This window comes from Oncorhynchus keta, chromosome 9 (genome assembly GCF_023373465.1).
Source record: "Oncorhynchus keta strain PuntledgeMale-10-30-2019 chromosome 9, Oket_V2, whole genome shotgun sequence".
Lineage (NCBI taxonomy): Eukaryota > Metazoa > Chordata > Actinopteri > Salmoniformes > Salmonidae > Oncorhynchus > Oncorhynchus keta.
The window spans coordinates 13,035,226-13,050,059 of NC_068429.1; the positions used below are offsets into that span (position 1 = coordinate 13,035,226).

The 14,834-nt window shown below is 41.8% G+C and overlaps 1 protein-coding gene across 28 annotated transcripts in view; it reads right to left on the reverse strand.

The window, feature by feature from the left end:
• The window catches only part of LOC118388051 (rab-like protein 6), a 33,087-nt gene that overhangs the window by 14,015 nt on the left and 4,238 nt on the right, over positions 1-14,834 (reverse strand). For 27 of the 28 annotated variants that reach the window (XM_052525252.1, XM_052525244.1, XM_052525254.1 and 24 more), the window contains exons 5-10: positions 13,550-13,605; positions 11,053-11,144; positions 10,101-10,241; positions 9,526-9,631; positions 3,890-3,993; positions 3,026-3,498 (exon numbers count right to left, since the gene is read on the reverse strand). In XM_052525252.1, coding sequence (XP_052381212.1) covers positions 3,026-3,498; positions 3,890-3,993; positions 9,526-9,631; positions 10,101-10,241; positions 11,053-11,144; positions 13,550-13,605 — 972 coding nt within the window. The remainder of the gene's footprint in view (positions 1-3,025; positions 3,499-3,889; positions 3,994-9,525; positions 9,632-10,100; positions 10,242-11,052; positions 11,145-13,549; positions 13,606-14,834) is intronic. The other variant, XM_052525255.1, reaches the window with a different exon arrangement.

Sequence of the window (14,834 nt, forward strand, 5' to 3'; positions counted from 1 at the left end):
TTGTGTCAGTAATATGAACTGTGCCAGAAATGCTCAATTCCTCTCCCACTAATATCGCTATTTTGTTTATAATAATCTCATCAAGTAGGTCGGCTACTGCCACATTCACATGCTATCAGAGTTATCTGAAGCTCCTAGTACCCAGTTGGAAATGTCACTTTAATGACCCTCCAAGTCGTAATTACAAGTGGGAAACTCAGAGAAAATGTTGTTGCCCGAGTTGTGACGTTTCACCACTGACCTTTTCAACTAAAAGTTTGAAACAAGTAAATGTTTTATAATTACAACCGTATCAATATGGATAATGTAGATATTCAAACCATATTGTCAATGTTAAGCAAGCGAACTAACTTTATTAAAAGCAATGTTTGCAAGCCTATCAAGCAAGGTAAAATCATACTGGTTGAAGAATTGTTCCGACTTCAAAATCACTTGAACACAAATCATGCCAGAATGACCACTTCCCTATTTCCCATGCGCACGTGAGGCCAGCATATACCCGCACTGTATCTGTGAGCTGTTGGCTAAAGAGCACATGCCAATACCAGGGAGGGCACATTCGCTATATAACACAACACATTTGTGACAAAACCATCATTAGAGTTGAAAATGCAGTGGAAACCCATTTAACTTAATACAAAAATGTTATTTGTTACATGGGAATTGAAAAGTTATTTTTATGTGCACTACGTCATCACGCACAGCCGTTTATACGCAATAAGAAATATCTCTGGTAGGAAAATGCTCAAATAGTTTTTAAGTGGATTTTAGAATATTCACATTAAAATCTGTAACCAATTGGATGGAAACCTAGCTAGTGATGGAAACCTAGCTAGTGATGGAAACCTAGCTAGTGATGGAAACCTAGCTGATGATGGATACCTAGCTTGATGATGGAAACCTAGCTAGATGATGGAAACCTAGCTAGATGATGGAAACCTAGCTTGATGATGGATACCTAGCTTGATGATGGATACCTAGCTTGATGATGGATACCTAGCTTGATGATGGATACCTAGCTTGATGATGGAAACCTAGCTAGATGATGGAAACCTAGCTTGATGATGGAAACCTAGCTTGATGATGGAAACCTAGCTTGATGATGGAAACCTAGCTTGATGATGGAAACCTAGCTTGATGATGGAAACCTAGCTAGATGGTGGAAACCTAGCAAGATGATGGATACCTAGCTTGATGATGGAAACCTAGCTTGATGATGGAAACCTAGCATGATGATGGAAACCTAGCTTGATGATGGAAACCTAGCTAGATGATGGAAACCTAGCTAGATGATGGAAACCTAGCTAGATGATGGAAACCTAGCTAGATGATGGAAACCTTGGCCAAAAGTCATCCCCTTCTCCGTATTCAGCCTATGATATAAACCTTAGCGCTCTCAGCCCCAGCCAACCTTCACAGCCAAACCAAGCTGTAGCACTATTACATGCCACAGACTGACTCCGGCCTCTCAAAGCACATGACAGACGCTCACTACTCACACATTTCGACATGTACCTTGTTGTCCAGCTGTCTTAATTAATAATTGACTGAATTTGAAGCCATTAGATAAGCATTTCAGATCAAATCGCCTGGCTTTGTTTGTTAATATACCTCCACAAACAGTTAAAATAAAGCTCCACAAATAAAGCTCGATGCATTTGAAGTGAAACATCCATCCACCCTAATTTGACCTACATAATGGAATGTACACTGAACAAAAAATATATAAAACGCAACATGTAAAGTGTTGGTCCCATGTTTCATGAGCTGAAATAAAAGATCCCAGAAATGTTGTATTGGCACAACAATTTGGTGCAGAAATTAGTTTACATCCCTGTTAGTGAGCATTTCTCCTTTGCCAAGATAATCCACCTGACATGTGTGGCATATCAAGAAGCTGATTAAACAACATGATCATTACACAGGTGCACCTTGTGCTGGGGGCAATAAAAGGCCACTCTAAAATGTGTAGTTTTGTCACACAACACAATACTACAGATGTCTCAAGTTTTTAAGGGATGATTGGCATAATGACTACAGGAATGTCCACCAGAGCTGTTGCCAGAGAATTTAATGTTAATTTCTCCACCATAAGCCGACTCCAACGTCATTTTAGAGAATTTGGCAGTATGTCCAACCGGCTTCACAACCTGCAGGATCATCTGAGACCAACCAGGTTTTCACAACCGAAGAATTTCTGTACAAACTGTCAGAAACCGTCTCAGGGAACCTCATCTGCGTGCACGTCGTTCTCACCACGGTCTTGACATGACTACAGTTTGGCATCGTAACCAACTTCAGTGGGTAAATGCTCACCTTTGATGGCTACTGGCTGAACAAGTATGTTCTTCACGGATGAATCCCGTTTTCAACTGTACCAGGTAGATAGCGTGTATGGTGTCGTGTGGGTGAGCAGTTTGCTGATGTTAACATTGTGAACAGAGTACAGCATGGTGGTGGTGGGGTTATGGTATGGGCAGGCATAAGCTACAGACAACAAACACAATTGCATTTTATCAATGGCAATTTGAAAGACCCTGAGGTCCATTGTCGTGCTATTCATTTGCCGCCATCAGCTCATGTCCCAGTTCTTCCATGGCCTGCATACTCACCAGACATTTCACCCATTGAGCATATTTGGGATGCTCTGGATCGACAGCGGTTTCCAGTTTCCACCAATATCCAGCAACTTCGTACAGCCATTGAAGAGGAGTGGGACAACACTCCACAGACCACAATCAACAGCCTGATCAGCTCTATGTGAAGGAGATGTCGCACTACATGAGGCAAATGGTGGTCACACCAGACAACCGCCATGACTGGTTTTCTGATCCATACCTTTTTTTTTAAAGGTATCTGTGACCAACAGATGCATATCTGTATTCCCAGTCATGTGAAATCCATAGATTAGGGCCAAATGTATTTATTTTAATTGGCTGATTCCCTTATATGAACTGTAACTCTGGAAAATCTTTTTGTTGCATGTTGCGTTTATATCATTGTTCAGTGTGGTTCCAACACTCACCGGCGGGAGTCTCAGAGGTGGCTGATCCAAAGAGGCGCGACATGAAGCCTCTCTTCTGGGCAGGGGGGGCCTGGGTGACACTGGGTGACTGGGGGGTCGGGACAGGTGTGGTTCCCCCATGGTGGAGCCCCTGAGGGGTTGGGGGCAGCGGCTGGGGGGCCGGGGGCTGCTGTGGGTAACCTGGACCCTTAGGGAGTGCAGTGTTCTGGAGAGGGGGACACGGGTTAAGGTTAGGGTTGGTGTAGATGGGGGGACCCTGAACTGACCTGGGGATAGGGTTGGAGATAGTTAGGGGCTGGGGTGGGAGAGGGGGTTGCTGGGGGGTGCAGGGGCTGGGACAGGCCCCAGGAGTAGAGGGCCCGCTCTGCGGGACGATGGGGGACTGGGAGCCTGAGGAGGGGCTCTGGCCGTTGGAAGGGCCCCCCGGGGAGCTGAAGCCAGCTTTGTTTCTGGCTTCCATCATCTCCAGGAAACTGGAGAGGTCAAAACAGCAGATTTGATCATGAATAATAACATATAATTTCAATCAACATTTTGTTTACAAAGTATTTACAAGGAAATATACAGTGCTTTTAATGATCATAATAACCTTTATAATGCTCTTATACATTTGCAGTTGCTGATCGCGAGAAACAGATGGGTTATTGGCATCTGTGTTTGTCTGTGTGTTCAACGTCTTTCTCTATTCCTCTCACTCTCTGTGTGTGTGTGTGTGTGTGTGTGTGTGTGTGTGTGTGTGTGTGTGTGTGTGTGTGTGTGTGTGTGTGTGTGTGTGTGTGTGTGTGTGTGTGTGTGTGTGTGTGTGTGTGTGTGTGTGTGTGTGTGTGCGTGTGTAAGCCTGCCTGCATGTTAGCAAATACGCACATGCCATAGTTCTGGTCTTCAGTCTCCTGCTGAACATTGAGCTCCTCCAGAGTAGCGTCTATGTCCAGCTGGTTGGTCTCCAGTTGTCTCAGCAGGGTCTCCCTCTGCAGAGAAAGATAATGAGATAGAGGCAAGTCTATCAGTCAAGGCTAGCTGTGGACAGTTAATCAATAGAAAACAAAATGGCACCAACAATAACCAGCCAATCCAAATTAGCGATGCTCAACCATTTACCACAGACACCACAAAACCAACAGTTTAGCAGAGAGGTGGCCAACCCTCCTACCTGGTCTGCAGGTTTTTGATCCAGCCCTGCTAGAGCACACCTGAAGAAACTAAATAAATATTGGTTTTAATTGCATGAGGCCTGAAGAAGGTTTATGTGCATGTACTGTTGACTTTATTATCCTACAAAGCACAACATAATGATGCAAATATCATATAATTATAGTCATTAAGTTGGCCCAGGCATTTGATAAAATGCAGCAAGCTGATGTGACAAGTCTTCCTCTATTTCTGGTTCTGGACGCATCAACTAGATCTCCTGAGTTTTCCACTAGCACCTACTTTATCCACTTAAATTAAAAGGTGCACTATGCAGATATCGCTCCGCCATTTCCCGGTTGCTAAAATTCTACTACTTCACCTAATTTCTGTGTTAGTTCCCTCACTAACTTTAAACATCAGCTATCTGAGCAGCTTACCGATCGCTACAGCTGTACATAGCCCATCTGTAAATAGCCCAACCAATCTACCTACCTCATCCCCATTTTGTTTTTATTTAATTTTCTGCTCTTTTGCACACCAGCATTTCTACTTGCACATAAACAAACATCTGCCCATCCATCACTCCAGTGTTAATTTGCTATGTTGTAATTACTTCGCTACTATGGCCTATTTATTGCCTTACCTCCTCATGCCGTTTGCACACACTGTATATACACTTTCTTTTTTCCCCTATTGTGTTATTGACTGTACGCTTGTTTATTCCACGTGTAACTCTGTGTTGTTGTTTGTGTCACATTGCTTTGCTTTATCTTGGCCAGGTCACAGTTGTAAATGAGAACTTGTTCTCAACTAGCTTAACTGGATAAATAAAAGGTGAAAAAAATATTTTAAAAAATAAGTTATATATATATATATATATATATATATATATATATATATATCCCACCTCACGCGCAGCAACAGTGCCTGGAGTGGTGTGTGCAATGTGAGTGAAGTGCTGAAAGATTATTTTTTAGAAGCACACAAGCATAGAAGTTGGTCTAATTTATCCAAAAGTCTACGAAAGTGTGACTTTGTCCTCATGTTTCTTGGCTATTTACATCGTTCTGTTCACACACACTAGGTTGTTGTTAATTTGAGTTCTCAACCGCTACTAGTAAAGGGATGTCAGAGAATCTCATCTCTCAGACAAACATGGGAATCCTACCTCTACCACGGTAAAGGCCCACCCCTTAAAAATGTTTTCTCACCCAAGTGACTGAAATATTTTAGAATACATTGTATTTTATTGAGCATTGAACAGCATTTGAACACCCACACAACTTTTAATAATTTCTTATCACAAAAACACTCTTCCTCAAATACTTTCATTGTGCGCCTACATTTCTTTGTGCTCCTTCTAAAATCCACTTAGTCATATTTTTGTTTCCCGGGACATTCATCTATTTTCTTTTGCGTGTTTCATATAGCAGCCACATTTCATTGTGGCAAGAACAAACACCATTGTGGCAATTCAATCTTGCAGTAAACATGTAAATAAGACCTTAATCTCAAGAGAAGACAGGTTAAATGTTCAAAAATGTTTAATATTATTTTACTTAGAAAATAATCCTGATCATATAAGCCTAGACATTATGCAAAACCACTAAAAATACACTGAATTCATCCATTTTCATACATATTAATTGTAAAGTCATGTCCTTCTACATAATACCACAACTACTTTTTCCAATTTGGAAGGTATATTCATTTAGCTGTGTATTTCTGATGGAATCAAGGCATTAGAATGTACAAGAAACAACCAAAATGTAGGTCGTTCAGTAAAAGTTTCCGAACCCAAGAGGACAAGCCCAGGGAGGCCTGGCTGGCTACATTTTATATTAAGGCTGGCTACTCCAGGTACTTGTGGAAAACACTGAAAGGCTTTCATGTGAGCAAAACCTCAAACCACTGTCGTGGGACATGGCACGTATCAGGGATGTGTTGTTATGTGGGAAATGAAGCAGAGGCACTCAAGCTCTTAAGAGTTTCCATCCAGAAGGGTTTCACATGCCGACGCCTGAGCTAGGCCTATATCTGTAGTTCGCAGCCAAGGGTTTCACATGCCGACGCCTGAGCTAGGCCTATATCTGTAGTTAGTAGTCAAGGGTTTCACATGCCGACGCCTGAGCTAGGCCTATATCTGTAGTTAGCAGTCAAGGGTTTCACATGCCGACGCCTGAGCTAGGCCTATATCTGTAGTTAGCAGTCAAGGGTTTCACATGCCGACGCCTGAGCTAGGCCTATATCTGTAGTTAGCAGTCAAGGGTTTCACATGCCGACGCCTGAGCTAGGCCTATATCTGTAGTTAGCAGTCAAGGGTTTCACATGCCGACGCCTGAGCTAGGCCTATATCTGTAGTTAGCAGTCAAGGGTTTCACATGCCGACGCCTGAGCTAGGCCTATATCTGTAGTTAGCAGTCAAGGGTTTCACATGCCGACGCCTGAGCTAGGCCTATATCTGTAGTTAGTAGTCAAGGGTTTCACATGCCGACGCCTGAGCTAGGCCTATATCTGTAGTTAGCAGTCAAGGGTTTCACATGCCGACGCCTGAGCTAGGCCTATATCTGTAGTTAGCAGTCAAGGGTTTCACATGCCGACGCCTGAGCTAGGCCTATATCTGTAGTTAGCAGTCAAGGGTTTCACATGCCGACGCCTGAGCTAGGCCTATATCTGTAGTTCGCAGTCAAGGGTTTCACATGCCGACGCCTGAGCTAGGCCTATATCTGTAGTTAGCAGTCAAGGGTTTCACATGCCAATGCCTGAGCTAGGCCTATATCTGTAGTTAGTAGTCGAGAAATTCAATCTCTTGAGAGAAAGATAGAAATTCCTAAAACAACATTTAACAACTGTGAAATCTCCTCTTCTGATGTATACACGAGATATGTTGTATGCCAATGTCACATTCTAGGATCCTCATTTGTCATACATCATCATAAATATTGGAACAACATTTTACTTCCATGCAAAATCTGGTTCTTCCGGTAACGGTAAGATGTAGCGTTGTTCTACATGAGTATAGGCAATTATCTGAGTTTTTCAAAAGTCACGAGGCAACTTTTCCCTTCCACCCTCTTATCCCTTCATCCTCCACTCCTCCCTTTTCTCTCGGATCCCCTCCTCCCTCATCCTCCACTCCTCCCTTCTCTCTCTGATCCCCTCATCCCTCATCCTCCACTCCAGTCTCTAATTTGCTTCCACCTCCCTCTGAACTTACGGAGAAATAGATCTGTGAAGGGAGGTGAGAAGCCATACTACCCTGCACTGAAACATTCATGAGATTCAGCCCAGGAGTTCGACCATACATTTCAGAAAGAACAAGAAAGGGGGGGAAAGCTAAAGACGTCAGGTAATCAGGAAAAGTTGGTCCATATCTATACTAAATTGTACCTTCCTGTACTATACTTATGCTAAACATTTTATTCTATTCTACTGAGCTGTTAACTTCATGATCGTATTCTTATATTATTTCTTGTTGTTGCATTGTCGAGAAGGAACCAAGTGAGCATTTCATTGGACAGTGTATAACGTATGTATCTTGTACATACGACTAATTAAACCTGAATGTTCATTTTCAGCCAAAATTCAAACGACAGAAGAGAAGAGGATACAGGTCTCCGTGCCCAGTGTCATTTTCGCCTTGAATAATGTAACACCACTGAATGAACAATGACTCTGTAAATTTTTAACACCAACCGTGGACAGGGCAGTGTTCCTAAGAGTAAAGTTACAGTGTTAAACATTATGGCGAGCCAGGGTGTGCTGCATATTTATACCCTACTTTCAAGACATCGATGCACAACACCGAAGCCATGTCTAAAATAGTTTGATCATCTCTGACATGTACTGGGGTGGTAGTTCATCATTCACTTAAAAAGAGTATTGGCTTCTCTTTCCCTGTGTTACTCATTGATGAAGTAATCATGAATAGAAAGAGGGCTCATGGTTAGAGGGGATGCCATATATAACCAATTGGGCCTTGATGGTGGACATTTTGTTTTGACTAAACTGCATCTGAAGGAAGCTCGAGGTAGAAGTTGCAGGTCTAAGATTAGACAACCCTTCCCTTCACCTATCCGTAAACCATTAAAACCTCTACAGGATTGGTGGGTCCCCCTCGGGACGGTTGAGCTAATGTAGGCTAATGCGATTAGCATGAGGTTGTAAGTAACCCAGGACATAGACATATCTGATATTGGCAGAAAGATTAACAAGAATTTAAGATAACTGCACTGTTCAATTTACAGTAGCTATTACAGTGAATGAATACCATGCTATTGTTTGAGGAGAGTGCACAGTTATGAACTTGAAGTTATTAATAAACCAATTAGGCACATTTGGGCAGTCTTGACACAAATTTTTTAACAGAAATGCAATGGTTCATTGGATCAGTCTAAGACTTTGCACATACACTGCTGCCATCTATGGCCAAAATCAAAATTGCACCTAGGCTGGAATAATACATTATGGCCTTTCTCTTCCATTTCAAAGATGATGGTACGAAAAACACATGTTTTTTTCTTTGTATTATCTTTTACCAGATCTAATGTGTTATATTCTCCTACATTCATTTCACATGTCAACAAACTTCAAAGTGTTTCCTTTCAAATAAGTGTCAATAATATGCATGTCCTGAGCTACAGGCAGTTAGATTTGGGTATGTCATTTTAGGCGAAAATTGAAAAAAAAGGGGCGAATCCTTAAGAGATTTTAAGGGGATAATTATTATTATTATTATTTTTTTTTTAAATAAAACATTTTTGTAATTTAGCAGATTCTCTTATACAGAGTGACTTACAGTAGTGGGTGCCTACATTTTCATACTTTCCCCCCCCATACTGGTCCCCGGTGGGAATCGAACCCACCATCTTGGCATTGCAAGCGCCATGCCCTAACAACTGAGCCAAACGGGACAATCTGACCCTGTATCAGTAATTAGGGGCAACTCGTATAATATACGCAGCTCAAAGGACCAATCTAGAAGAAAAAGGGGGCCTTTTCCACATATTCCATAGGAATGTTGAAGAAGCAGCCATTTTATTTGGACTGACCTGCAGCTGTAAGAAGGGGATATTGAAGAAACAGCCATTTTATTTGGACTGACCTGCAGCTGTAAGAAGGGGATATTGAAGAAGCAGCCATTTTATTTGGACTGACCTGCAGCTGTAAGAAGGGGATATTGAAGAAGCAGCCATTTTATTTGGACTGACCTGCAGCTGTAAGAAGGGGATATTGAAGAAGCAGCCATTTTATTTGGACTGACCTGCAGCTATAAGAAGGGGATATTGAAGAAACAGCCATTTTATTTGGACTGACCTGCAGCTGTAAGAAGGGGATATTGAAGAAACAGCCATTTTATTTGGACTGACCTGCAGCTGTAAGAAGGGGATATTGAAGAAGCGATGCAGGTACTTGAGGCCAAAGCCATTCTTCATGGAAGATTCAGCGTAGTGGATGTAAGAAGAACCTGGAGGCCTGAAAACGCAAAGCAAGTAGAGGACATATCAGGACCAGTGGTGTAGTGGAGGGTAAACGAAAGTAACGCAGTTCACCCACCTTTTGCAGAAAAATGCATTGAAAGTATTGGGAGCCAGTATAGCCACGTATTTTTTCACCACTACATCACTGATCAGGAATGTGTTTCATGAAATCTATTGACAAAGACTAACAAAGCTAGAGATTTCAATATGATTAGTTCAGGGGTTACAGCGCAACACTCCCTTAAATGTGGCCCTTCGAGACAGATATTTCTGCATGTGAAGGACTAGGTGAGTGGTGTAGCACTCTGTAATAGATAGAGGGTAGAGAGTTTTGCACACTTTTACCATTGGACAAGAAAACACTGAAGTGATACACTCCTGCAAAGCATTGATCATCATAACTCCTTGAGAGTAACAGAATGAGTCAACTGAATGTACGCCGCGGCAGTTGTGACAACCCCTACCTGTTGAGGTGACAGAGGAACTCTCGGGTGTCGTCGGGCAGGATGACCCGGTGTTCGCCCATGTCCCTCTGGTTGCCCAACACACAGACAGGCACGTGGGTAGGCACTTTGGGCAGCTCCCGCACGATGTAGTCAAATGTCCTGTGAAATAGACCCATGACTTGAGCGCAAAATATAAGCTAGAGGGAAGAATGAAAGGGTATTGTAGTAGGTTAATTGTTAATAAATATACAAATTAAAGAGGGATTCAAAAACACTCCCGACTTGAGATTTATAAAAATGCATAGAAAGAGGATGGTTGTGTCTCAATAATACTGTAATAATGTACTGTACTGTCAATCTTGTGTGGTTCTTCAATATGCAGATTATACTAGTTAAGCTGGGATATCTAGAGATGCAAAGCTGGGAACCTTTTATTTATCTTATCAAGAGCAACAGAAAATAAATGAGTGAACTGAAATACAATATCTTGTCAAACCACTAACTGCACTGTTGGAGCTAGAAACACAAGCATTTCGCTACACCCGCAATAACATCTGCTAAACACATGTATGTGACAAATAAAATGTGATTTGATTTGAAAGCTAGCTGAACAACAATTTCTAAAATAAGCATTGGTTTAAGTCATTCACAAAGAGTCAACTTGAGGTGGGTTATCAAGTTCTGGCTCTTCAAACAGACAATAATCAGAGATACTTTTTTTCCAGTTCTGTGCACATCTTTGTGACCTGGGTCAGATAGTCGTATCACTGGCTGTCACACACTGACCTGGGTCAGATAGTCCCAGATATAATTGAATTCTTGACTGTCTAGTTGCCCTGTAGCCCAAGTCACTTTACATGATGTGTGTTGGGGGCAGGGAAGGAGAAACAGAAAGAAAGCCAGACAGGGAGTGATCTATAAAAAAGAAAGAGGACAGGAGAGAGATAAAGAGAAAGACAGAGAGGCTCACCATTGTTTGGTGATGTCGAACATCATGATGACTCCATTACAGTTCTTATAAACGTCCAGGAACTCTGCATCCAGAGCCATCTCAGTCTCATTCTAGTAACGCAACAGAGGAGAAAACCATTCTCCATTAGGCCTTCATTCATTCATATTCAGAGCTATGTACAGCGCATTCGGAAAGTATTCAGACCCCTTGACTTTTTCCACATTTTGTTAAGTTACAGCCATATTCAAAAAGTATATCTACACACAATACCTCATAATGAAAAGCAAAAACAGGTTTTCCAAAATGTTGAAAATGTATAAAAATTTAAAAAATGAAATATCACGTTTACCTAAGTATTCAGACCCTTTACTCAGTACTTTTTTGAAGCACCTTTGCCAGCGACACCAGCCTTGAGTCTTCTTGGGTATGACGCTACAAGCTTGGCACACCTGTACTTGGGGAGTTTCTCCCATTCTTCTCTGCAGATCCTCTCAAACTCTGTCAGGTTGGATGGGGAGCGTCGCTGCACAGTTATTTTCAGGTCTCTCCAGAGATGTTTGATCGGGTTCAAGTTCGGGCTCTGGTTGGGACACTGAAGGACATTCAGAGACTTGTCCCGAACCCACTCCTGCATTGTCTTGGCTATGTGCTTAGGGTTGTTGTCCTATTGGAAGGTGAACCTTCGCCCCAGTCTGAGGTCCTGAGCGCTCTGGAGCAGGTTTTCATCAAGGATCTCTCTGTACTTTGCTCTGTTCATCTTTCCCTCGATCCTGACAAGTCTCCCAGTTCCTGCTGCTGAAAACATCCCTACAGCATAATGCTGCCACCACCATGCTTCACTGTAGGCCACCACCAGGGCTTCACCGTAGGGATGGTGCCAGGTTTCCTCCAGACATGGCACTTGGTATTCAGGCCAAGAGTTCAATCTTGGTTTCATCAGACCAGAGGCTCTTGTTTCTCATGGTCAGAGTCCTTTAGGTGCCTTTTGGCAAACTCCAAGCGGGCTGTCATGTGCCTTTTACTGAGGAGTGGCTTCCGTCTGGCCAATCTACCATAAAGTCCTGATTGGTGGAGTGCTGCAGCGATGGTTGTCCTTCTGGATGGTTCTCCCACCTCCACAGACGAACTCTAGAGCTCTGTCAGAGTGACCATCAGGTTCTTGGTCACCTCCCTGACCAAGGCCCTTCTCCCCCTTTTGCGCATTTTGGCTGGGCGGCCAGGTCTAGGAAGTCTTGGTGGTACCAAACTCCTTACATTTAAGAATGATGGAGGCCACTGTGTTCTTTAGGACCTTCAATGCTGCAGAAATTTGGTACCCTTCCCCATACACGTGCCTCGACACAATCCTGTCTCAGAGCTCTACGGACAATTCCCTCAACATCATGGCTTGGTTTTTGCTCTGACATGCACGGCCAACTGTGTGAACTTATATAGACAGGTGTGTGCCTTTCCAAATCATGTCCAATCAATTGAATTTATCACAGGTGGACTCCAATCAAATTGTAGAAACATCTGGAAATAGGTGTATCCTGGAAACAGGATGCACCAGAGCTTAATTTCGAGTCTCATTGGAAAGGGTCTGAATACTTCTGTAAATAAGGTATTTCTAAAAATAAGGTATTTCTAAAAATAAGGTATTTCTAAAAACTTGATTGATGAGGAAAAACATTAATTTAATAACTTTTAGAATAAGGCTGTAACATAATAAAATGTGGAAAAAGTTCTGAATACTTTCGAAATGCACTGTGTGTGTGTACATATATATCAATAAATAAAGGCCTATATATGAATTATGAAATATAATTTATATCCAACTCATTTACATGGAAGGTTGATACTAAAATGGTTATATAAAAACCATCCTCCAACCAACAGAATCTTGAAGTCCTTTCTTGTCATTGCAATTACTAAAATATGTCATATAGCTAATTATAAACTGTGTGGTTTGAGCCCTGAATGCTGATTGGCTGACAGCCGTGGTATATCAGATCGTATATCAAAAGTATTCATTCATTTCTACTGTAACAAGTTTATAATAGCAATATGGCACCTTGGGGGTTTGTGATATGTGGCCAATATACCACAGCTAAGGCATGTATCTAGGCACTCCGCATTGCGTCGTGCTTAAGAACAGCCCGTAGCCGTACTATAATTGGACATATTACACAGTTGACATGGCTAAGGAGACTTCAAGCTCTGTTATTTTTATTTTATTTGACCTTTTTTTAACCAGGCAAGTCAGTTAAGAACAAATTCTTATTTTCAATGACGGCCTGGGAACAGTGGGTTAACTGCCTGTTCAGGGGCAGAACGACAGATTTGTACCTTGTCAGCTCGGGGGTTTGAACTTGCAACTTTCCGGTTACTAGTCCAACGCTCTAACCACTAGGCTACCCTGCCGCCCGAAATGAGCGCTGTTCAAAGCAGGGGGATTCTCTTTTGGTTGTATTTTAAAAGAAATGGTGAGAAATGAAGGTAATTTGTTATTGATGATTAACAATCATATGGCACTTACCTCCATGGGTTCATTCTCCGTTTTCAGCATTTCTCCTCGCTTCTTGCCTTTCCCTGCAGTGGTTGGGAAAACAGGAGATTACAATTAGCGAGGCAGAAAAGCAATTAAGGAAAGGCACTTACCGTGGTTTCACACAGAGGACGTATAGCATACCAAAATGCATAAGAGGAAAGACAACACACACTTGAAGTAGCAGTGGGTAACTATGCTAAAATATGTAGGCTTATGTGCAAATCAATTCCATGTGTCTAACATATTGATCATTTATCAATATGGGTATTTGCTCAACCGCAACACATACAGGCAAGCAAGTTATATTTTTCTCCAGGTTTATTGTGATCGAGAGAAACTTAAAATAGTTTCTTAATGTTTTTCATTCAGCTGACATTCTGTTTGGCAGAAAGAGGCTGTCCCACCCAAATCATAAAGTCTATTTATAGTGTGTTGTGTTTCTGTATTTGTATGACGACTTCACGGAATGAATGTCCATGTAACTGGGCAATAAAGTATATCGTATTGTATAGTATTTATAATCAAGATGATAGAAAAGCAGGTCACGGTTTCAAAATGGCACCTAACATATTCAGCTCTCCACGGTGTTCACTACCTGTCATTTAAGGAGGAGAAATGTCAAAACCAAGGCATTCATCTACCTGCAGCGCTATTTCAATAGAATTATTATGCACACTATTCCATCAACAGTCTACATTAAAGGTAAACTCAGCAACATGACATCATACACAGCGGGGTGTCTTCCTGATTACATTTATCAACAACCACGTCATTTAAATCTGCCAAGTCTTTTCTCTTCAATTGATGCCCTCCGTTGAGACAATAGAGGCAGTAATCTTGGCAGATTTGGTTGTTGTTCATTTCTGTAAGCAGGAAGTTGCCCTGCTATGTACAGTGATATTGTCATATCTCTTGGTCTAACTTTAATGTTATCACAACTATTCTGCCACATAGGCCGTATAATCCCAACCCTTCAGAGTCCCTTCATGGTGCAGTCATCTTCATTTAGGCTACTTATCACCAAACCACTCAAGTTTATTTATTTTTTACAATAGAACAAAACCATTGACCATGACTACAACATGGCCACACAGCACTCCATGTAAAGCCCAGAATATGTTTCCAGAAAGCACAGCACACAGGACAAGATGTCAAAATCAGTGCAAGGGCTGATTCCTACTTGAGATACACAAGTGCAACTAAATAAATCACACATTGATATCAATAACAGATTGACATAAATTTTGTTGTAGATCTCAGGTTAGGACTCAGT